General features: G+C 42.8%; 1 protein-coding gene across 1 annotated transcript in view; it reads right to left on the bottom strand.

The window, feature by feature from the left end:
• Positions 1 to 23,282, bottom strand: part of NPR3 (natriuretic peptide receptor 3) — a gene marked incomplete at both ends in the record, with an annotated part of 43,050 nt that overhangs the window by 5,724 nt on the left and 14,044 nt on the right. The window contains 2 exons of the mRNA XM_082497588.1: positions 2,136 to 2,230; positions 5,858 to 5,993. Of these exons, the coding sequence (XP_082353714.1) occupies positions 2,136 to 2,230; positions 5,858 to 5,993 (231 nt within the window). The remainder of the gene's footprint in view (positions 1 to 2,135; positions 2,231 to 5,857; positions 5,994 to 23,282) is intronic.

The raw sequence follows: 23,282 nt of genomic DNA, 5'->3' as shown, positions 1-23,282 counted from the left end.
GACTAAGTTGTGCTAACAGTAGTAGGTCACTCAGCTGAAAACAGTTAAAAAAAATACCCATGTACAGTAATAAAGGCCAAATATCATGACACTGAAGTAGTCAGAAGTGATGGCAGAAGCACATCAAAAGACTATTTGTCCTACCCTGGATAAAACCCACATATTAATACACTGGGTTTAGAATCCATGCCATTGATAGCCTGTTCAAACCTTTCACCTGAATTTCATTTGAAGGGAAAGAGTTAAAAGATAACATTTGTCCTGGTTAGATACATAAACGTAGATTTCACACTAAATAAAGGTGCTAATTTCTCTCTCAGTTTTGCAACTGGGAGATAAATGCTTAGAAGAAAGACTTTTTTAAACATTTGTTGAAAAATAAAGGCAAATTCAGTAAACTGAAAAAAGTAGAAGGAAAAAACCTCAGAGACCATTTTCAGGCAGCAGACTATTCATTAAGAGATTGTTTAATTTATCAAACAGGACAGGGCTTACTAAACGTAAAAGCATACAGAAAGGCTTACGAAGAACAAATAGCTATAAGCAGCAACCAAACAGATTCAGATCAGAAGTAGGATATACCCCATACGAGGGTAAGAAACCTGCCTGCCTGTAACACAGCAGAGGTCAGACTAGGTAATCTGGTGTTTTCTTCTTGCTTTAAACTCTGTGAATGGGCCTGGGAAAACAGTTCTGCCCAAACACCCATTCATCTGGCTCAGTTCAGCTGAGAAACATTCTTGTATGGACACAGAAAAAATTGGCAAAATGAATAAAACAAGGCATCAAAGAAACAATGTTTTTAGAGTGAGGCATGAGGGTAGAAATGTAGCAGACACAAGCAATAAGTAACCACATGTAAAATATGCTAATTGCATCTATATTTATATATATCATAAACAAAGCAGAGGAAAATTAAAATGAGCGATATGTTAAACGCAGAAATGTAACATCAAAGAAATAAAAGATGGTTTAAATGACAAGTGAAAGAGCAATGGAAGGATGGATAGGAGAGAGGGATTAAATTGATAAACAAGATAAAAATCTAATGGACTGAACAAACAGAAGAGATACAAGTCGTTCAAACCAAAGTTATCCCAAGCAATTTCTACTCCTAGCTTCAATTCATGATGATTACTCCTACCCCTGGGAGTGCCTGCAGTTTACTGCCATAGTTTTTCAGTCACGTTTACATACCGAAACACACTAGACATCCTCATGCTTTTAAAAAGGTTTGTTTGGTTTGTCTCTGCAGCAGCACTGACAAGAACAATATAACTTCACTGGATTCAAATCCACACATAGAAATGTTCAGCTCAGATTTACTGCTGCTTTATGATTGAGGTTGATGAAATAGGGGAGGGCCAGCAAAGCTTAGGCTGATGCTGACTTCGCAACAGCAGCTTTATGCTGCAGCTGGAGTTAGTGCAATGTACGCATTAGTAAACTCAACCCAATCATGCTATTCTCTATGTGCAGCTGGTGCTATTTCTCATAGACTGCTTTTCACAGTCTGGCTGCTTCCACTCCTGCGGCGTCCAGTGGATCAACCCACATGGTGTACATGGAGCCGTCTGATTAAAATGTCTCTTACACATTGAAAACAAGGCACTCGGGTCTTACTGCCTGATAAACAAGGTGAGGCAAGGTCTGCACTCCTGCCTGTGGCTGACCACAGGGTAAGATTAAAACACCTGTGTAAGATTAAAATTCCTGTACTCACCGTGTTTATACATCAGGATAATTTGTGCATTGCTGTTGCTATAAGATTAATCTTTCTTCTTACCAGTGAAAAAAACGTCTTCCTCATTTTAAACAATAATTTCTTGTATTTGAAATTTATCAGCGCTTAGGTAAGCTTGTGAGATTTCAGTCTTTAAATTTTAAAGACTCTGCCATCATGTGAAGATGTATTGTTAAAGAAAAGAATTTAAGAAAGTTTAAAAAAATCAGGATAACTACTTCAAGGTAATTATTTCACAGAAAGGATTTGGTCTCCAGGTTGATAAGATTAAGCAATACCATTTTAATGTGTATATTAAATAAACAGATGCTCACCAAGTAAAGAGATGATACCGTGCTACATTACACTGGCTAATTCATCAGTGGCCCATTGCAATGGTTTTTTTCCTTACCTCCTGCGTGCCTGCTTCTGGGTCCGTCATTCCAATCACAGAGAAATCCCCATATCTGTCTCCATTGGCATCAATGGACACCTGCCCTGCAATGCCTAAAGAATGGCATGTGAGGAATTAGAAAATTAATTAGTTAAAATACTGAGCCTTTCCAAGGAAAACAAGAAAACAGTGCACAGGTTTTTACAGAGCGATACGACAGGAAATCTCATCAGTCTCCCAGCATTTTTGTTGGCATTCCAAAAGAAATTGTAATTTCATCTCGGTGTCTGCATTCCTGAATTCTTAACATTTCTCCTTTTTAAATATCAAATGTGTGAGACTGTTTGGGGACTACGTGAGAAAAATCTAATCCAAAAGCCAGCACGCAAGAATAAAACACAAATATATTTAACGTGAATTATTTACAGAGAGCCTAACCCTGAAACATCTAACAATGACTCAATAAGGAGAGTCCAGCTCATGTGCCGCAGAGGACACCGGGGCACAGCCCTGCGCCCCGCAGACTGATGGGGTTAGTGCACCCATACAGCCAGTACAGTGTTGTTTTCAACTGATGGGATGCTGGAGGGGGAATGGTCCAGCCCAAACCATGAAAAAGGGGCACCATGTGCACAAATACGCATTAAGTCCTGCATTCATTTACATAGGATTAACTGCATAATATGGTGCTGTTTGGTTTATATTTTTAGAAGCCCCGGTTCAGTTCCTTCCTTTACGAGTTCTAGGAAACTTTAGGGAAACTGGAAATCATAGACTCATAGGATAACTCAAGTTTGAAGGGACTTCTGGAGGTCTTGATTCCAACCTCCCGCTCAGAGCGGGGTGACCCAGGAAGTCAGAATAGGAGGATGCTCAGGGTTTTATCTGGTCTTCAAAACCTCCAAGGATGGAAACTGCACAACCTCTCAGGGGCAACTTGTTCCAACTGTCACAGTGAATAAACACTTCCTGGTATTCAGTCTGAACCTCTCCTTTCAATGTATGCCCTTGTGTACAAAGAGCATGGCTCCTACTTCTTACGGTGTAAGTGAAACAGGTTCTTAAAACCCATCAAGCAATACCAATTAACTATGATGAAAACATTGTAAGACTTTGCTGATATGCTTTATCACCTCAGATAGTCTCAAATGTGATCTGCCTGACACCAAACGTAGCCATTTACACCAGTGCTAGTCAAACAAGCATCATTATACATCCATGTTACACCAAATATGTGACTAGACCAGGCACAAAGTAGTAGAGAATCAGGTTCCCGGTGACTGTAAATCAGAAGACAGAGGTCAGATATTCAGCCAGAGTACAAATTCCCCTCAACATATCTAATGACAGTAAGCATGCAACAGATTAACACACCTCCATTTATCTTGTCTCTATTGCCATTTAGTGATGTCAGGAATGTTTAAACTTACTGTGATTTTCAAAACATGTAATAGTCATCAAAAAATTATTGTCGAGCATTTGTTTCATTATAACAATACAGTAATCAAACAATTGCCAATTTGATTTCTGCAAGAAAACAGAATCGGTATAACAACCAATTGGCTGTGAAAGCACTGGAAGAGGCCACTACTAAGAGCTGCAATGTCCTTGCCTACACAGCAATTTGGATTCTGGATCTAACACGAGGCGTTAATTGGAACAGACACCTTCCTGGCCTAAGAAAATTCAAATTTTTGGAAGTAGGTACTAAAATTTGCTGAAACTCAGAATTCCTATGGGATTCTTTTTTAATGGGGAAGACTCCTTTTTAATGGGAGAGTCTAATTTTTAAATTTTCCATCTGACTCAAAGAGTTTGAAATGTTGACATTTCCTGCAATGGTCTTCCTTAAGAAATGTATGTAGGAAATTTTGAAACAACCTTAATGAAGAACTGCATTTGGAGGTGGAAGGATTTTATCCAGACTCTCTTTTTGTTCTATTATGTTAGATACATTTTCTGTATGTGGGTATCTACTTTTTCAGAGGAAATGCCAATGAACAGTAACTATTCTCCACGAAATGGGCCCTGCAGTCATACCAGGGTGTCTGTAACAAGCCAAGCAATAAGAAATCCTTCAATCTCCTCAGCCTTATCCTTTCCCAAGCACATGATGTTGCCTGTGCAGCTGCAGCTGGGAGACTGTGAACACTGCAGGGAACAGCATCTGCGTCCTGTTGGAGTTCTGATGGGTCACCTACTCAGAGCAGGCTGTAAAATGAGGTGGCCAGGCAATTAGATATCTAGATGTCAGCTTAAGTCCAGCAAAGTATTACCACGGGGAGGAGATGGCATATGACTTACATGGCATTTTGACCTTTTCAACTGCACCTTCACAGCTCAATTTGACAGCTACATTTTCAGAATAGCTGTGACAAGTCAGCCAGCAACAACAAGGTGGTTTTGACAAGTGGGGAAGGAGAGTATTTTTTTCCTCCTGCTGGTTTTACAAGAAAGGTGTGAGAATGGACTGTGTAACCTGCATGGAACACACGGTACTACAAAAGACTTGCATGGGCACACCAGCTGGTGGCTTCCTGGAGCAGAAAAGCAGGAGTAGAGAAAACACAGACAGGCTGTGCTGGGCATCTGTTCATACACAGGACAGCCAAACAGTGAGGCAAATCCTCAGACACCAGATTCCCTCTGTTAAAACAGTGTGTTTTGGGAAGCCATGGATGCAAAAGGAGGTAGTGGGACATCAAGCACACTCTCCAGCTGGTGCAGGGCTCCTTTTGGGATGACTGCACCCAGCATAATTTAAAGCAATCCCTGTGTTGCCACAAGCTGCTCTGGAGACCCTTTTGCCTTGTGTTCAGGCCACAAGTTGAGAACAGAAAGGAGGTTTGGAGCTGCTGTCCTTCTTGCATTCCTCTGCTGTGTCCAGTGTGTTCTCAGAGCAGAGAACCTGGCCACTGAGGTTTTTCTTACACATTCACATTAATCATTCACTTCTTATCCAGGGGAAATGTTTCCTTCTCTTAGGTATTTCAATAGGAAATCTTGCCAATCCTACACCAAAAGACTGGAGTATTATAAGAGAGGGATAGGAATATTCGAAGAGATGACAGATGAATCCAATAATCCTCAGTTTCTTTATTATGATCCCTACCTGGCAAAAGGACTCGCATCGCTTTGCATCAGCAGGGCGACATACAAGTGCCAGTTGCACTGAGGAATTGCAGCCTACCGGATTAAGCACAGAAAGGCACAGTGCTCTTCAACTGCTGCCACTGAGATAACATGCACAGCTCCTGAAAGGAGACTGGGGGGAAATCCTTCCAGGGCCCAAAGGAGCCCTGTCAAGACTTAACCAAAAAAAAACCCAAAAAAACCTGGCACCTGCTTGCTTCTATCCATTCCCAGGCTTTCAAGATAAAAAAGTCAAATGGAAAAAATGAAGCAATCTCAGAGCTAATAGATGCACATGAGTAAAGCGAGCAGCTGTGATCCGTTAAAAAACAAAGAAGGAGCCTGAGAAAATTATTGGTATTTCTTTAGAACATCAGTGAGGGTCATTAAATTGTTACGAGTTCTTTGAGCTGAATAAGACCTCAAGGGCTGGTACAGAAAAAAGTCAGATTGGTGAGGTATGTGAACCAGCCTTAAGGATGTATATAGTTTCATCTGGCTATTTTCCCCTCATTCAAGAGTGGAATAGGCAGAGTTCCTTGCTCTGCACACAACAAAGACCTGTATTTTTTTGACTCTGAAAGCTGGAATTCCATAGTAACTCTTACCTTCATATGTTCTGTTCCGTGTTTGCTGAACAATTTTTTCCCCATCTTTCTTACTGAAACCAAACTTCAGGACTTCCTGTAAAGCTAGAGCATATAGAAGAATAGCATCATGGAATCCTTCCACAAACATGTTCACCTAAAACAAAAAGAAGATAAAAAAAGCAATGGTAATTGACACATGAAAAACTTTTCTTCCCTATGAAATTGATTACCTAGAGAGAATCTCCAAATTAAACAAAATGACTAATTTGGAGGGTTACTTTCTCAACTGCTGGAACACAAAGGAATGTGTCTCAAAAAAAATCAGGAGGGGAAGTGGCAACTTTTGACCCATTTTTAAGAACAGTTAACCACTATCTGCTATTCTGAACATTCAACTCAGACTTTAATGTTGTGTCTGAATAGCTCTGCAGATAGGGGAGAAATTTGTAGATCGCAGTTCCCATGCCCAGACGCACAAATTCTGCAGCTGACCATGTGAGATTCTGTAAGGTGCTGAGCACCCTCATCCCCACAGCACTGAGTATGTCCTCCTCCCTCTGTGCAGAGGACTTAGCACCTCTCAGGATTGGGAAGTATGTTCTGCCATGATTTTTTTTGGAGAGCACAACTGGTGGATTTGCTTGTTTAATGATTACCATTTCCATTTCTGGCCCTTGTTCAGCTGAGCATCTCTCCACTAGCAAATAAGCGATGGGGGAAACTACTTACTCTCTACAGTAATGCATTCTCTGGAACTGCCAGGAGAACACTTTCCTGTCCTTTAAAGTTTTTTCATAAGTGACATGAAATGAATGAACTGCTGCTTTCTAACCCTAATATAAAAGACGACTGCTGCCAACCAGCTCTGCCTCCCACGAGTCTACGTAGGCAACCTACAGCTTTTGGTCTACATCACCAGGAGTAACAACAACAGTTAAAAGCAGAGTGCTGCAGGAACATTACAGGTTTGTTTACGGGAGCCTGGTGTGCTTCAGTGATGAAGTAATAATTGTTTTAGGAGCTGAGTTCAGATGCAGACCCATCCGCAGAAGCAGGCACACATGGCCTGAGCAGCACAGCTATTCCTCTTCTGTAAGCAGCAACTCACATCTCAGTAGTGCAATGCACCCAGCACGTTGATGCACAATAATTCAGAATGAATTGTCTTTTCAGCTGCAAGAAAGATGTTCCCATTCACTCAGTTTCATTACAATGGAAAAGCTCCTGACAACCTAGCAAAGGTGTAATCAACGATTATACCACATTATGGGGTCTCTTATTGCCATTTCCAGTGAACAGCCCACCTCTACAAATATTCTTCTGGACAGAAACAACATTTACCTTATCTTCCACTTCAGTGTATCTACACTAATTAAAATGTTGGTAAATAAAGTGCTACTCAAACTCTCACAGCTTTAGCTGACATTAAACACGTTAAAAGATAGAAACACGTAGCCAGTTAAGTAAATAACTGCTCCATAGATAAAAAGTATGACATAGTTGATTGGCTAAGCCGAACTAACCAAGCCCCTGGTAATGTAATTACATGCAAGACATTCCTTCACTCTTAAACCAGTTGCCAACAGTAAGGAGAATTTCCGAATTATTTCCTGATAGGACAAGAGTTTACATTGCTCTGACATTTAAAATCAGGGTTTTAGATAACTCCAACCTATGTTTCATTAAGAAAATGCACCAGCAGTTTAGGGGAAGAGCCCATAGCGCTACAGAAGGCGCAGAAGACTAAAAGGCAGCTGCAATTATTTTGAGCTAAGAAGAAAGCATGAAAGAAGACATGAAAGTCAGGCTTTTGGTGGAATAACAAGAGCTGACGGTCAGAGTGCACACTAGGACAAGCTTTGCCAGCAGTGGGTTTAATTTTTTAGAATTGAAAAAAACAAACCAAGATACCACTAAGCTTGACAACTGCTTTATGTGCTGCCATTAGAGTCCAAGTGGCCTGTGGATGATCAAACATGGGCTTTCTTGACATGACACTCATCCTCTCAGGAGAGAAATGAGTCTCTCTAGTTGCTTTACCTCCCTGCTGGCTGATTTACAGCTTGTGGCTGGCGTCCATTTCAAGGAAAGCTATTTGGCACTTCTTTTGTCCATGGCAAAGACCTCTCAGTGTAACACAGCAACCTTCAAAATCCATTGTGTCAGCTAATTAGGGCTACAAAGATGATTAGGGGACTGGAACATCTTTCTTATGAGGAAAGGCTGAGGGACTTGGGTCTTTTTAGTCTAGAGAAAAGAAGACTGAGGGGGCATCTTATCAATGCTTCTAAATGCTTAAAGGGAGGGTGCCAGGGGGATGGAACAGTCTTTTTTCAGTGGTGCCCGGTAATAAGGACAAGAGGTAACGGGCACAAACCTGAACATAAGAAGTTCCATCTTAACATGAGGAGGAACTTCTTTACTTTGAGGGTGGCAGAGCACTGGCACAGGCTGCCCAGAGAGGTTGTGGAGTCTCCCACTCTGGAGACGTTCAAAACCCGCCTGGACACCGTCCTGTGCAACTGCTGTAGGTGACCCTGCTCTGGCGGGGGATTGGACTAGATGATCTCCAGAGGTCCCTTCCAACCCCTATCATTCTGTGATTCTGTAGTTTGCTCAATCTGAAATCTACCCATGCCACCAGCCCAAAAACCCTCCTGTAGACACTGCAGATTTGCCAGATAATCCCTGTCAAAACTCATTTGGCAGTTTGGGATGTTACTGGCACAGCCCCTCGCCTTGACTCTCAGCCAAAAGCCCCGACATTACATACGAAAAATCACATTAGAAAATAATCAGAAGATCACCTGTGCCACCTTTCAGTTCCTCACGCACAAAACCCAACATTTTATCTTACGTTGTCAAGGAAGGTAAAACTGCTGGTAATTTATGCCATTTCAAATCTTCTTCTAAAAGAGTAATATTCACTGTTTGCAGGTGAGACCGCAACCACACTCCCCAGCCAAACCGTATGTCTGACACATTGGCTACTTTTCACATTATTCCAGGAACCTGTTCAAGCACCAGTTTTTGAAAGGGGATACAGGATGACATGAAGGGCATAAAGTTTTCCTGCATATCATCTTGCTAGATCATTTAGAAGTTGCCTAGGCAAGAGAAGATCCTAGGTAGAGAATAGGTTGCACCATGTATAGGACTGCTCTAACCTAGAAAGGAGAAAGCATCGGAGATGGGAGGAATAACACAATGCAAAGTAACAGCTGCAGGCAATTTTGAAGAGATTGCTCTTTCTTTGTTCCATTTCCACGTGTCCAGAGCTCACTCAGGTTCATTTTGCAGCCCTGTTGCCAGTGGCTGACTACAACAGATCCTCTGAGTAAAAAGAGTGCAAAATTTGTTCCATCTGATTCCACTCCTGACTTATTAGAACAACGTCCCAAGCTGTATAATCTCAGAACTTCCTTTCTGGACAACATTAACTCTGTTAATGATACCTCATGTACCTCATGGGTATGAAGGATTTTCATTCTTCTTCTTTTTTTATTATTTTAACATAGCTTCTGTTCTACATTCAGTCCTATCAGAAATTATGAAATAGCCACCTATCAGAAATGATGAAACAGACTGACACCAAATTTTCCTCAACAATTTTCACACCTTTTGGACTGTGTTTATTTGAATTTTAGAATTGCTTGCAGTAAGAATAAATAATACTAACAAAAACCCCAACCTTCCTTTGCTGCAGGAAAAGGGTTAAAAAGGGATAGAAGTGGTGTATGTTCCATGAATGTTTCAAATAGGGATGACAGTAAATGGGAAGATGTCTTCACAGGTTACTTGAAGGTCTCCATGGTAATTAATAATGTGTGGTTCAATATTAGACAGCCCTCAGGACAAAATTAAACAAATCATAAAAGCTATTAAAGATCCACTAATCCTGTAGGTGATTAACAGTTCTTTTAGTCGAGTATTTTCCATTTTGATTTATGCTGCTTTTTTAATTACAGGTGCAAGCTGAGCTCCAAATGCTGTGACCTTAATTTGCATATCAAATTTAGGTCTACTAAAATGTTGTTGTCCCTGATGCATACTGCACAGCAAAGCCACCCCTCAATGCGTGTCATCAGCAATGCGAGTTGCAGTAGAGAAGCTGTCAGGTTTGCTGAATGTCTTGGGATGCTGCAACACAAATATGTGGAACCCCCTCTGCTGAGATATGTTCCATATTACTTTCACATCCTATTCAAGGTACCACATAACTAAAGAGCAGGTGAGATAATTGCAATAGCTGGATGAGATAAGAATACATTTGCGCCTTTTATTTTCCTACCTTTCCACTCTAATTAACCATCTTCCATCAGAAAAAAAAAAAAAAAAAAACAAAACAACTCTCCATGGAAATCACATAAATAAATTTACACAGTTCGAAGTTACAGTTCCCCAAGCAGCTATAGTGTGACCGCACTATTCATATATACCAAGGTGTTAACAGCATACACAGCAATGCAAAATACTACCGACATGGAAGATGGCCAAGCTACCGCTATGCAGGACCCATAATTTTCCATATCCTGCCCACTGACTGTTAAGTAAGCTTGTTCTCTTCCATCTGGAACTTCCCAGCTCTGAATCACAGCAATTACAGCAATTCATACCACTTCAGTGCTGTGTGGGGAGGATCATCACTTTTTCTCTACTGCAAAAGCAAACAGCTAACATTCCCCAAACTTGGACTCTGCATCTACTTCCCAGTACATCCGCAGTGATTTTCAAGTTGTCACACTATAGTCCCAGGCAAAATCAGCGAGGATGCTGGGGGACTGCATAGGGTGTACCCACGCTTTTTGCAAAATACTTGACATGATGCTCAGGTGAGCTAATGCCCACCGAAAGTTCACTGATATTTCACGCTTTTTCACATTAGTCTACAGGGATGAAACTTTAAGCAATCAAGTATGGAAGTTTGATCCTACAAACACATGAAGCTCATCTAACTTCAAGACTATGAATACTGTAAATGAACCCTCATGAATTTTAGCAATAGTTTTATACTGTATAATTATAGCATGACACAGTAAAAATATGGCAATTAAGTTCAAATACAGCAACACATCTTACAGCTTAGGTAGATGTTTTCCTACTATCGCATGCTGTTTCAACATATCTCAATAAAATAGTCTTTTTCTAAGCAGTTGTAATTAAACTGTCAGTTCTTTCTTTTTAATCCTTCTTCACCAAGCCAATTGTAATTACAGTCCTTCTTTTATGAGCTCTTCCAAGAAAACCTGACGTAGCTAACTTTTTTACATGCATTTCTTGACACGTATCTTTGGTTGTCTTCTGTCAATTGACTCACTATCCAGCATTATACTCTTCACCTACTTTCAGAGCAGGGACTTTTGTCTTTGATACCATTTGCTGATGTTACATGCTGCCATTCAGGACATTGCCACTGCTGATGCTGTTGTTACAAGTACTCCTTTATGTTCCTGGGATGCCCAGGGGCCCTCAGCAGTTTCTTGATTAGTTACTGTGCCCTTGCTCTGAGCTGCACAAATCCAGAACAAGGTGCTGATGATCCCCACAGAGTAGATGATAGGCACATACAACCGATTATTTTTTTTTCTATGATTGTTACAAACTGATTTTCTTTTAAACTTTTAGTTTGCATACACTCAATGAAAAACTCTGGATGGAAGTGAAACGTAGACTTAGAATGTGAAGCTGAGGGAAGACTTCCTTACATCTGAGCACTACCTGGAAAATAGACGAAGTGCATTTCAAACCCGCAATGCCGTCCGGTTTCAGCTTTGCAGTAATTTATTAGTCCTACTGCCATAATGCTATCGCATATCATCCTGCACATTACCATCTTAATAGGATTATCACAGCTCTCATTGACTTACCGGCCAGCTCCTCAGATCCTCATGTGATATCTTAATGCCACTATGCAACAGAAACACAGAGTTCCAAAATCTCACCTGTGGGTAACAGCTACTCCCATGCATCGGGACTGGGATTTCAAGAACACCCAAGTATAACAAATGCAAATCCATGGGATTCACCCACAGCCAGCTGTCATAAACAGCATGTCTCAGGGTAGCTACAGACATGGATACACAGAACCATATAATGGTTTGGGCTGGAAGAAACCTTAGAGACTGTCTAGTTCCAACCCCCCTGCCATGGGCAGGGACACCTCCCACTACACCAGGTTGCTCAAAGCCCCATCCAACCTGGCCTTGAACAATTCCAGAGAGGGGAGCATCCACAACTTCCCCAGGCACCCTGTTCCAGTGTCTCACCACCTTCAGAGTAAAGAATTTCCTCCTAATATCTAATCTAAATCCACACTCTTCCAGTTTATAATCATTACCCCTCGTCCTATCGCTACACTCCCTGATAAAGAGGCCCTCCCTATCTTTCCTTTAGCCCCCTTTAAGTACTGGAAGGCCACAATAAGGTCTCTTCAGAGCCTTCTCTTCTCCAGGCTGTAACTCAATGCTGTAACCCCACCGTAGGAGGCCACCAAATTTGTGAAACACGATTTGCCCTTAGTGAAGCCATGTTGGCTGTCACCAATCACCTCCTTATTTTCCATGTGCCTTAGCAGAGTTTCCAGGAGGATCCACTCCATGATCTTGCCAGGCACAGAGGTAAGACTGACCAGCCTGTAGTTCCCTGGGTCTTCCTTTTTTACCCTTTTTAAAAACAGGGGTTATGTTTCCCCTTTTCCAGCCAGTGGGAACTTCACCAGACTGCCACAACTTCTTAAATATGACGGAGCTTAGCAACTTCATCTGCCAGTTCCCTCAGAACTCTAAGATATATCTCATCAGGACCCATAGATCTGTGCACCTTCAGGTTCCTTAGATGGTCTTGTACATGATCTTCTATAGGGGGCAGTTCTTCATTCTCCCAGTACCTGCCTTTGCCTTCTGCAACTTGGGTGGTGTGGCTAAAGCACTTGCCAGTGAAGACCAAGGCAAAAAATGTGTTTGAGCACCTCAGCTTTGTCCATGTCCCAGGTAACTGGGTCTCCCATTTCCTTCCAGCAAGGGCCCACATATTCCCTAGTCTTTCTTTTATCACTGATGTAGAAGCTTTTCTTGTTGCCCTTGGCATTCCTGGCCAGATTTAAGTCCATTTGGGCTTTAGCTTTCCTAACCTGATCCCTGGCTCCTCAGACAGTTTCTCTGTATTCCTCCCAGGCAACCTGCCCTTGCTTCCACCTCTGTAGGCTTCCTTTTAGCATTTGAGTTTGTCCAAGAGCTCCTTGTTCATCCATGCAGGCCTCATGGTGTTTTTGCCTGACTTTCTCTTTGTCAGGATGCATTGCTCCTGAGCTTGGAGGAGGCGGTCCTTGAACATTAACCAGCTTTCTTGGGCCCCTCTTTCCTCCAGGGCTTTACCCTGTGGCACTCTACCAAGCAGATCCCTGAAGAGGCCAAAACCTGCTCTCCTGAAGTGCAGGGTAGCAAGCTTGCTGTGTGCCCGCCTCACCACCCCAAGGATCTTGAACTGCACCATCTCATGGTCACTGCAGCCAAGGCTGTCATTGAGCTTTGCATTCCCCACCAGCCCCTCCTTGTTGGTGAGAACAAGGTCTGGCATGGCACCTCTCCTTGTTGGGTCCTCTATCAATTGGAGAAGGAAGTTATCATCAACACATTCCGGGAATGTCCTGGATTGCTCATGCCTTGCTGTCTCGTCCCTCCAACAGATATCGGGGTGGCTCAAGTCCCACATGAGGACGAGGGCTTGTGAATGTGAGGCTGCCCCTATCTGTCTATAGAGGGTGTCATCTGCTTGGTCATCCTGGACGGATGGCCATAGCAGATCCCCACTGTTACGTCACCTTTCCCTGCCCTCCCTTTAATCCTGACCCATAAGCTCTTGGTTGGCTCCTCATCCATCCCCAGGTGGAGCTCCAGGCACTCCAGCTGGTCATTGACAGGGGGGTCTCATCTCCCCTGCCTGTCCTTCCTGAAGAGCCCTTATCCTTCCATTCCAACACTCAGTTATAGGAGCCATCCCACCACATCTCTGTGATGCCAATGAGATCGTAGCCCTGCAGGCCTGTGCATGTCTCTAACTCCTCTTGTTTATTCTCCATGCTATGTGCGTTTGCATAGAGGCATTGAAGTCGGGGCCCCAGTGAAAGTGGCTTACTGGCTGGAGTGGCTGGAATTCCTTTACGCTGCACTCCAGGTGCTCTTCTGTGGTCCTTCTGAAGGCTCTGGGCATCTACTGTTGGCATTGGCATCATACTGGTAGGAGTGGCATGAAATGCGGTTCCTCTCCCCTAGCAGCTGTAGTTTAAAGCCCTGTTCACGAGCTTGGCAAGACTCTGACCGAAGATGCTCTCCCCTTTCTCTGACAGATGGACACCATCAGCGCCTTGCAGACCAGGTTTCTCAAAGTGAGTTACATGGTCTAAGTAGCCAAACTTAGACTGGCTGTGGCACCAGTCCTGTAACCATTTGTTGATTTGCCAGATTCAACTGGCGCTTTCAAATCCCCTTCCCTTTGACCAGGAGGATTAATGAAAAAGCTACCTGACCCAATGTGCTTCCACAGAGATCACATCACTGTGAAACCAGCCCAGCAAATAGAAAGGAGGATAAAGCTGTAAAAGAGTTAATTGCTAAATACTAAAAATACACCCTGTTCGCTTGGGCAACCAGCCTGCTTCCCTAACGGAGCTGGACGTTAGTGGTTCACAGAAACAGGAAGGGAAAGAGAAAAATAATAGAAGCACATGCCTTCTCCAGAGAAGGCCATTTCCTCAATATTTAATTCACAACTGAATAGAACATATGGCGTTATGCCAAATTCTGGGCAACACAGCTGTAGCCAAGGACAGCCTCCTACTGTATTCACTGATACCAACTCTCTATAAATACATAAATACATAAGCTGGCACCTGCTCAAGAACACATGAGGCCAGAGCTCAGGACATGGTTTTCTGAATGACAGATAACTGTCCCAACTCTTGTTTGTAATTTGGGGCTGGAACCCACATCTCTCCCTAGAAAATGAGGATGAGCATTGCCCAGTGTAAGGAGATGTCACATAACAATAAAACCTTGTGCATATTTAAGAGAGATTTATTCAAATTGTTGCATCAATTTCAACTTTCACAGGGAGCCAGTGTGTTTGTGGAAACCCATATGAAACTTTTCTTACAGGGGAGCACCTGACTTTGTAATGTGAATTCTGCAAACTGAGGCTTATACTCTGCTTTAAAATCATAGCTTAAAAATTTAGCACTGCAGTCGAACAAGTTCCCTTTAACTTTAAAGAGGCTTTTTCCAACAAGGCTGCCTGCTGGTGTCCATCTCCTCACTGGAATTTATTGGTACGGCAGTAACGCTGAGCACAGAGGACTTTGCAATTGAAGTGCAAGTTGAGAGAGAAGGCAGTAGGTACAAAAACCAGAGTGATGATTACATCTGAGGAGCAAGCAGCAGTCACAGCCCACCAGCTGCCCACCTCCATCACAGAAGAGCCTGCAAGCACCATTTGAGAGACAAGACATATAGAAATATCCCTGCTTTTACTGTGCTTTCTGTTTGATTTGGACACAAAGACGCTCTGCTGTGATTAAGTCCTTTTCCTTCGGGGTGAGACTGTGCCTTTGCCTTTGTCTGCCTGCACTGTTCAGCCACGCATCTGACCAGCTGGCAGGTGAGCTGACATGCACCCCGAGCGTGCCAAACCATTGCTACCCTTGCTCTACCTAGACAAGAGGACGGTTATCCAACAGGGCTGAAACACCACCAGTCACAAACTCCCATCCACTTTAAGGCCAGCTGTGGACCTGAAGCCAGCCCTTTGTTCCACCAAAAGGCCTGATGAAATAAAAGGAATTAACAAAAAGAAAATAAAAGCAAATTATCAACCAGTATCTGGGGTTTACTTAAAAAAGACTGCCAACTTCAGGGAGTTAAGGGATTTTGTCAGTGAAGGTTACTTTCTTGCCAGGGAAAGAAAACTAACCACAAAGACAGCTCTTTTGCTCTTGTACCTCATCCTCATTCTTCATACTCTCTCCCTTGTTTTTCTTAATACCCCATTCTTGCAAAACTGGTAGATTTACTCACTGTCACCCTGCTGGGGCAGCCACAAGTTGCTCTTTTGTTTTAACAAGTGAATCGAAGCAGAAACCTATTCAGTCCCAGGCTGCGGGGGAGCTGCGCTGCGAAACGCCAGCTAAAACTCGACGGGTCACAGCGACAACCGAGATGCAAGGGCATGGGGGAACCTTTCCACTCCACTGCCTGCGAGAGCTGCTCGTTCTTTGTTTGTTTATTGCTTGCAACACTCTCCTATGATTATCTAGAAAACAACTTTAAACCCCTAGTGCCTGCTGCCAACAGGCCAGACAGAAATCTTTCAAGACACATCCAAAACTTGCTTCTTCCATTAAACACAGAAACGGGAATCGCCACCTCAGCAGATCTAGAGCCTTACCCACAGTCGGCTCACGTCAACGGCTTCTACTGCTGCTGATTTGCACGAGCTTTGGACCAAACGCACACCCTGACATCATTGGATCTCAGACCCCAACAGATCCCCAACAGCGCGGCCAAAGCAGGAGGGGAATGAGCTGAAAACTCCCCTGCTCCAGGAACAGGGAGCACCTCTGGGACCAGATTTTCCTCCTGCAAACCCATGTGAGATTTGTTCCTGGCTCCATCCAATGCACTCACCGATTCCTTCTGCAAGTTGGTACCAGCCATTTTACCCCTCTGTGGTCTTGGTTCCTGTGTCACCTTTTAATATGGGTCTCAAACAAGTGCAATCAATGTAGCTTAGGAGCAGTACTGGTTTGTACCAAAAGTGAACCAGCTACAGAATAATCACTTAGGAGAATTTTTCCTTTATGTATACTTTACAAAAGTACTATTCACCTATGTAATTTAGTTCTAAAGGAGTCCAGGCCACCTATCAAACAAAAGGACAGAATCAGAGAATGCATTAACGTGCTCCTGCAGTTGAGGTGAAATCCACCTTCCCATGTTCATAACACATCTCTAACTCCAGATAAACAACCAATGCAAAGGATGTCTAACACACAGCACTATATTATGACTGCCTGAATACTGACGCAATCTTAACTGTAAAAGGTATAGCTGTCATTTATAAATTAACCATTCTAGGGTTTTTTAGGATTTCCTGCCTTCTAACAAACTACGTAGTCATTCGTGCAATGAGTTACAACACTATGTTCAGAAATCATACTTCTAGTCACAGTGGTGAAACACAAGAGATATTAAAGAAGTTATTCTTTTCAGCTGAACACAGACAGAAATTGAAACATGCTTCTTTTAAATAGAATTTTCTAAGGACGCCATTGGTAGTCTGATGATAACCTGTCATACACTTGCAATGAATGCTTACATTTTAACTTAGCTTTATGCAACTGCTGGGACATTTTAATTGCAGACAAACACCTAGTAACCAAAAAAACCCTCTAGTTCTTTCATTAGCTATTAAGTTTTAAAAGTCAGCGAGAAAGTTTGTTTTTCAAGCAGGAAAATATTTCAGTTTTCAGGATGACAGAGTCACTCATCTGAAGAAATCAGTTCCACTTGCTAAAATAAGCTAACTGGCTTAAATAAATGCAGAGCTAGGACAAACAGGAAGGACATTTTTTGTTAAACGTTTATCCTTGTACAATGTGCAATTGTTTTGGGTTCTGGTTTTCTAACATTATCACCAAACCACAAAAATCATGGAAATATTTTATTTTCTATACTAAAAATTCTCAAGAACACATCAGTGCTCGTGCAAAATTCAGAGAAAAATTACGATATCATTGTTGAGAAAACTCACACTTTCAAACTGAATTTACCTGTGCTACACCGGCTGGTGAATAAATAGTATGAGGGTGGGCTGTTGAAATCTTCGATGGGGTAAAAAGCCACCTGATGAAAAGGCCATCTGATTTCTGCTTTGCAGCAGGTTAGCGAAGGCTACATAGCAGAGCGTTTGCTTGAAATCCAGTCTTAAGGTCTGGATAAACACGGATGATTTAGGCACAGCCAAAAGTGGTGCTTAGCTCAAAAGTATGCTTGGAGCTGGGATTAGTCATCTAAGCTCCTTATTCAGTACCAAGCAAAAATTAGGCAGACAAAACAAGGATTCATAAGCACCAGCACCCCGCCTCACCCTTGCCAGCAGAGGTGGAGGATGAGGGATGGATGTGACCCCGTTACTCTCACACAGGCAGGTAACAAACTCCCTGCTGCATGGAGACGCAGTCAAGTCTTTACAAAAACCCCACAGGGAGCCAGTTCTTTCAAATTCCCTGCCCCTTTCATCTGAAAACCCCGGGGCTACGGCTTCTGTGCTAGCACGAGAGAAATTCAGGATCAAATCCCCGCTTTCAGGGAATCTGAACTCCACCCTTCCCCTGCCCTGTCTGCGGGGCATCCCAGGGTGCGTGGCCCGGGAGCCGAAGCCCAGGTCCTGGGGAAGAGGGATGACCTGCCAACACCTGGGGTACCTCTGGGCTGGGAGTAAACCATTTGCCAGAAGAGCCCACCTGAGGCTGAGGTTGCCATGACAAATGATCCTTTTATTAAATACCAGGGTAAATGGGCATACGAACTTGTAAACCTTAACGGCATGGAACTAATGCAAACCTTTAGGCTGCTATTAATCACGCTTCCATTCCAGATAATTCAGAAATTAATGTCTTGGTTTTGTCATTTTCTTTCAGATACCAGATACATGATGAAAGGTGCTCGGCTGGCTGACTAACTATCTCTTCGCTGGCATACTTGCAAGGACCCCACTAACAAGGGGAAAGGCGAGGTACAGCAGCTATCTTGGAAGATATTTGTATGTACCTCTCTGCAGGCAGTAATGTTCCAGCCACACACCTGGAATGTGTCCTCCCACCATCCAGCAGCAGCATGGTAGTTAATGCCTCAAAATTTGAGGATTTCCAGCCCCTCCAAAAGGATAAAACCTCACTCTTTCAGCTTCCTTACTGACTGTCTGATCCCCGAGATCCTGCTTGATTTTGCTTTCTACTGTATTTTGTAGCCTGCAGTCTGGTGGGCTAACTGTATGCATTTTACAAACATGGGTCCCATCAAATGTAAATGTCCTCCTGTCTACTGAATGCCGCCTTGTTCCCAGCCACCGAGCGAAGGGTGCCCAGAGCTCCTCACCTACCCTCCTCCCATTGTCCCGCGCCCCTTTCTCATGCCCCTCTTATTCATTTGCTCTGGGACATGGACAGTCCTTGTCTTTTCAATCCGCCTTGATATATTAGTTCTTCTTGGAATGGACTAAACCTTTTGATTTTTGTCTCAGGCTTCTCCTCCTAATAAAAAAATATCTATTAAAGAGAGAAGGGAGGTTGGGAGTATCCTCCTGTGGGTTCCTATGGCTTCTTGCATGCACAAGAACACCGCTGCCTTTATTCACACAACCCATCCTCACAGACTGACTACATTAACCCCTCTGAATTAGAGGAATTGCTAAACATCCACTGAAGAAAAAAAAAAAAAAAAAAAAAAAAAGAGAAATCAGAGCTGGCAGTGCGGTAAGTTGATCTTCTCCCAGAGCCCAGGCAAAGCACGCCTGAGCCCTGCTGCCAGTGCTCATACACCTGGGTGACTTGGCTCACCCACGGGGCCAGTGTGCCCCCCTGGTAAAAGGTATGTCCCTCTGGCAAATGGGTCCTTCTCAGAGCTACGTTCAGGTTGTTTAACCTCCCAGCGCTCAGCCTTAAGAAATTATTGTGGCAACGTAGCAAGAGGTCACAGACTTGACATGTTACTGATTGCCACCTATATTGTTCTTCCAGGAAGACCTGTCACCCAAGTGTCAAAGTTAGACCTTGTCCTGCTGTCATTCGGGACCACTTTCATCAATACCTCAAAAGAGCACAGCAAAGCTTCCCTGAACCACCTCAGTGCGGGATCTGCCCCTGTGGAGCCAACATCTCGTCTGCCCTGGAGCTCACAAACAAGGAATACTCATTTCTGGCCTTGAAGAACTGTCCTTCCTTTACTCCCCTAAAGAAAACAAAATGTAGCTCCTTCCCTCCAACCCCCACCACCCTCCTGATCACACTCTCCAATTAAACTGTTTGGCTCAGCCAGATTTCAAACACCGAACTCCTAGCCCAGTCTATGTGACCACAGCGTGAGGCCACCAGCACAGGTGAACCCTCCCGCAGCGCTGAGGCTGGAGCATCCCATCAGCCACCGAGCAAGCACACTGCTCTCACGAGCAAACAGCTTCCAGCTGCCCCACCAGGGCTCTGCTTCTGCCTGCAACGGCATCCTGACACGGGACAGGCTCACCCAAACCTCCTGCTTTATGCCTTGTTGAGCTGAGGGTTTTTTCCAGTTAAAAAGGAAACTTTCAACTGAGGGTTATTCTCATAAGCTACTCAGGGAATAAGGCTTGTAGAAGAAGCTGCTAGAAAGTCAGTTATCAAAGGCCTTTTATTTTTTAAGTGTCATTTTGTGCAAAATCAGATAGTCTTTCCTTGCCTTCATTCAAACATCTCAGAGCCAAACCTGAGGACCATTTAGTACCAACATCAAAAATTCTACAAATCTACATAAAAGCAAGACTTCAATGGGACAAATTAGCTTTTGGATCATTAGCAATGCAAATGGCAGGGAGAGGCTTTAAAAACAAAAACAAGTTATGAACTTTGCTGGAAGACATATTTTTCACACTTTATTAGTGGAAAATAAGGTGTATTTCTAGTAAGTACTTCAAAGGGAGAGTGCCTTGCCCATAAATGTTTGAGTGTCTGTTTAGTAAAGTGGAATGTGAATATCTGTAAAACCAAAGTAAAAACATGGGGCTATGGAAAATATACAACATATATATGAAGATCAACTCTAAACTTCGACATTCCCAAAGAGTTCAGATGTTACTATTTTCAGATATACCTACAGTTTTACGCTATCTTCTCCATGGTTTAAGATAGCTTCAAAAATGTGCTTAGACAGGCTAGAAAAACTAAAGAGAAATCCACTGAAAGAGAGAAGAATAATTCTTTCTTTCTTTTGCTGTCTTTTATGACATCTGTTAATGGGAAATAACATACTATTACACCGTAGTTTTACCTAAGACCCCAATGTGGAAGACACTAGTCTTTCATATCACTGAGAAAGCATTAACTCCAGCAAAAATATAAGTGTCTGCTGTATTCACCAAATTTAGCAGTCCAGAGTTCAACACTGCTCTTACAGAAATTGAAGAAACTCTCATTAATTCCAAGGGGTGAAGGGCTGGTCGCGAAAATCCTAAATATGTTTTACTAATAGAATTAATCTTGTTAATAAGCTGGCATGTGAACCCATTTTTTCCGGCTGCTGAAAGCAGCTTCTGGTTTGCTTTTATTCTTTCGAACACAATTAGCAAAGCACTCCAGCAGCTGAATAGACCTATTCATTTGAACAAATTATCCCTTGGCATGTTTTTTTTTAAAACAACAAAAAAAAATCTCCCCCAAACTCTCTCCCATCCTGGTATAGTCAGAAGAGACACAAAAGTCTGCCTGTAATTAATCTTGCCTGCCTGTGCCTGAAAAAAGACAAGTGGGACATACACTGCTGAGTATGTTACATTTGCAGCGTCTCTCTCCCGTGACATGACTGAATTGCTCGCTTCTCCCAACCCTTATCTTAGCTGGTGTACACTCCTAATTAAAAGGCTGACGTAAGGAATACACACGGGGAAGAGTCTGGCATGAATGTTATGGATGAGATTATAAACTTTATGAGCACAGCTACCCCCCACGTAGCTTTTGTAGTTAACTGTTGGAGCTCGAACAGTTGCTCTTATGCAGACTATTTCTCATTTCAGAGGGCTGAAATCGTTAAACAAAACAGACTTGCCCTTTCTAATTGGTAGTAGCATCTCACTGATGTAATTAATCTGCGTAGCTCATTCTTTCACTGAGATAACTTTACAGGAAAATTGGGCTCCGGTTCCCTTCTCCTGCTGCTCATTTTTGTGTGAAAAGGGCTGTGGATAGGATAAAACCCACGCACCCACCTCGCAAACAATGCTGTCACGTAGTTAACGGGGCAGAAATATTTGTTTAATTAGTTACATTTTCAGCTCTTAAATGAGAAGAAAAAACAAGCCATGGGTGGTCTGTAACCTCAGAAGAGCAAATATCCCAGGCTGTAAAATCATCCCAGCTCAGAATACTGGGTTGGACATAAAAAAAGCATTTATTGAATGTTAGGCCTGAGTCGGGAACAGAAGGTGCATTAAGAGCTTCCAAACTGCAGGCTACCGCCAATTCATTAAGTGTTCGGCATTATTTAATAAAAATGGCTTATGCATATACTTTAACTGAAACGCTATTTATTCATAAACATTTTTAACTAGAGTATCTGTTGGGAGTTATTCACACATCAAGTCAGAGACAGTTTCAAATTCTTCCTTCAAGTAAACGCATGCAATTCCCATTGCTGTCTGCCTCACCTAGGCTACAGGTCTGCAAGCAGAGCTTGTCCTGTATTTTCCAATTAAACCAAGGATCTCAACTGGTTTAGAGAGACCAGGACATGTTGTTGTTAATGTCTTGGTAATGCATTAACATTACAGAAGTAAGAAAACTGCTGTGATTTGTGTGATAGCATTAAAGTGATTCTGCTGTCCTTATGCCTAAACCCCAAATCTGACTGGATTTTTTAAAGCATTCCACTTTTTTTGGCTATTTTATCAGAGAAGTCAGTCTCCAGGTAGGCATGAAATAAAACGCTCAGGCTTTCTCCAGAACTACAGGATGTTTTTTGAGAAAAAAAAAAAAAAAAAAAAAAAAAATCATGCGTTGACTGAACGCTGAAACGAGGGCTGAGCAGATCTGATGCTTCAGCCCACAGTTCTTTGGGTTACATTAACATGACAGTAACTGCTTTCAGACTCCAAAAGCGGTGACCAAGCAAACTAACAATATTTGCTAACGGACTCAGGCAGCTGTTGCAATGAGATGTTGCAATGGGGCATTGCAGACAGAGAACATCATCCTTTTTAGCCCCATCCTGTGCAACTACTACCTACCCAAATACTTCAAAGATGCTTTTTCAGAACCTCTTTGCCACTCTTGTTTTTGATGCTGTTTAGTTAAAAGGTGCTTAAGGAAGCTTTTTCCTTCACAAGAGAGACTCCTGGGGGAGTCACAGAAATTGCCTTTTCCACATTTTCCTCCTCACTCCCAAGGCACAGGCTCTTCTACCTTTCCCCCTGACACAGCATAGCACCCTTGCAGAAACAACAGCAATTTCTGACCTGGGAAGGACGTAGCCACAACAATTTTTTCTCTTTTCTGTGTGATTTCACATCTGGAGATCAAGATGGCCAACAACAGTCTTTGACTTGTTACTCCTCCAAGGGCCGTATGTCTTCTCCCGCAACTGGACAGCTGCTGCTTTAGGACTTTGCCCTTTCTGTCTCCCTTATCTTTCCTTCTGTCATCTGCTTA

The sequence above is a fragment of the Vanellus vanellus genome, assembly GCF_965231255.1.
Source record: "Vanellus vanellus genome assembly, chromosome: Z".
Lineage (NCBI taxonomy): Eukaryota > Metazoa > Chordata > Aves > Charadriiformes > Charadriidae > Vanellus > Vanellus vanellus.
The sequence above is the reverse complement of the archived record's forward strand: the minus strand, read 5'-3'. Positions and strand labels throughout refer to the sequence as shown.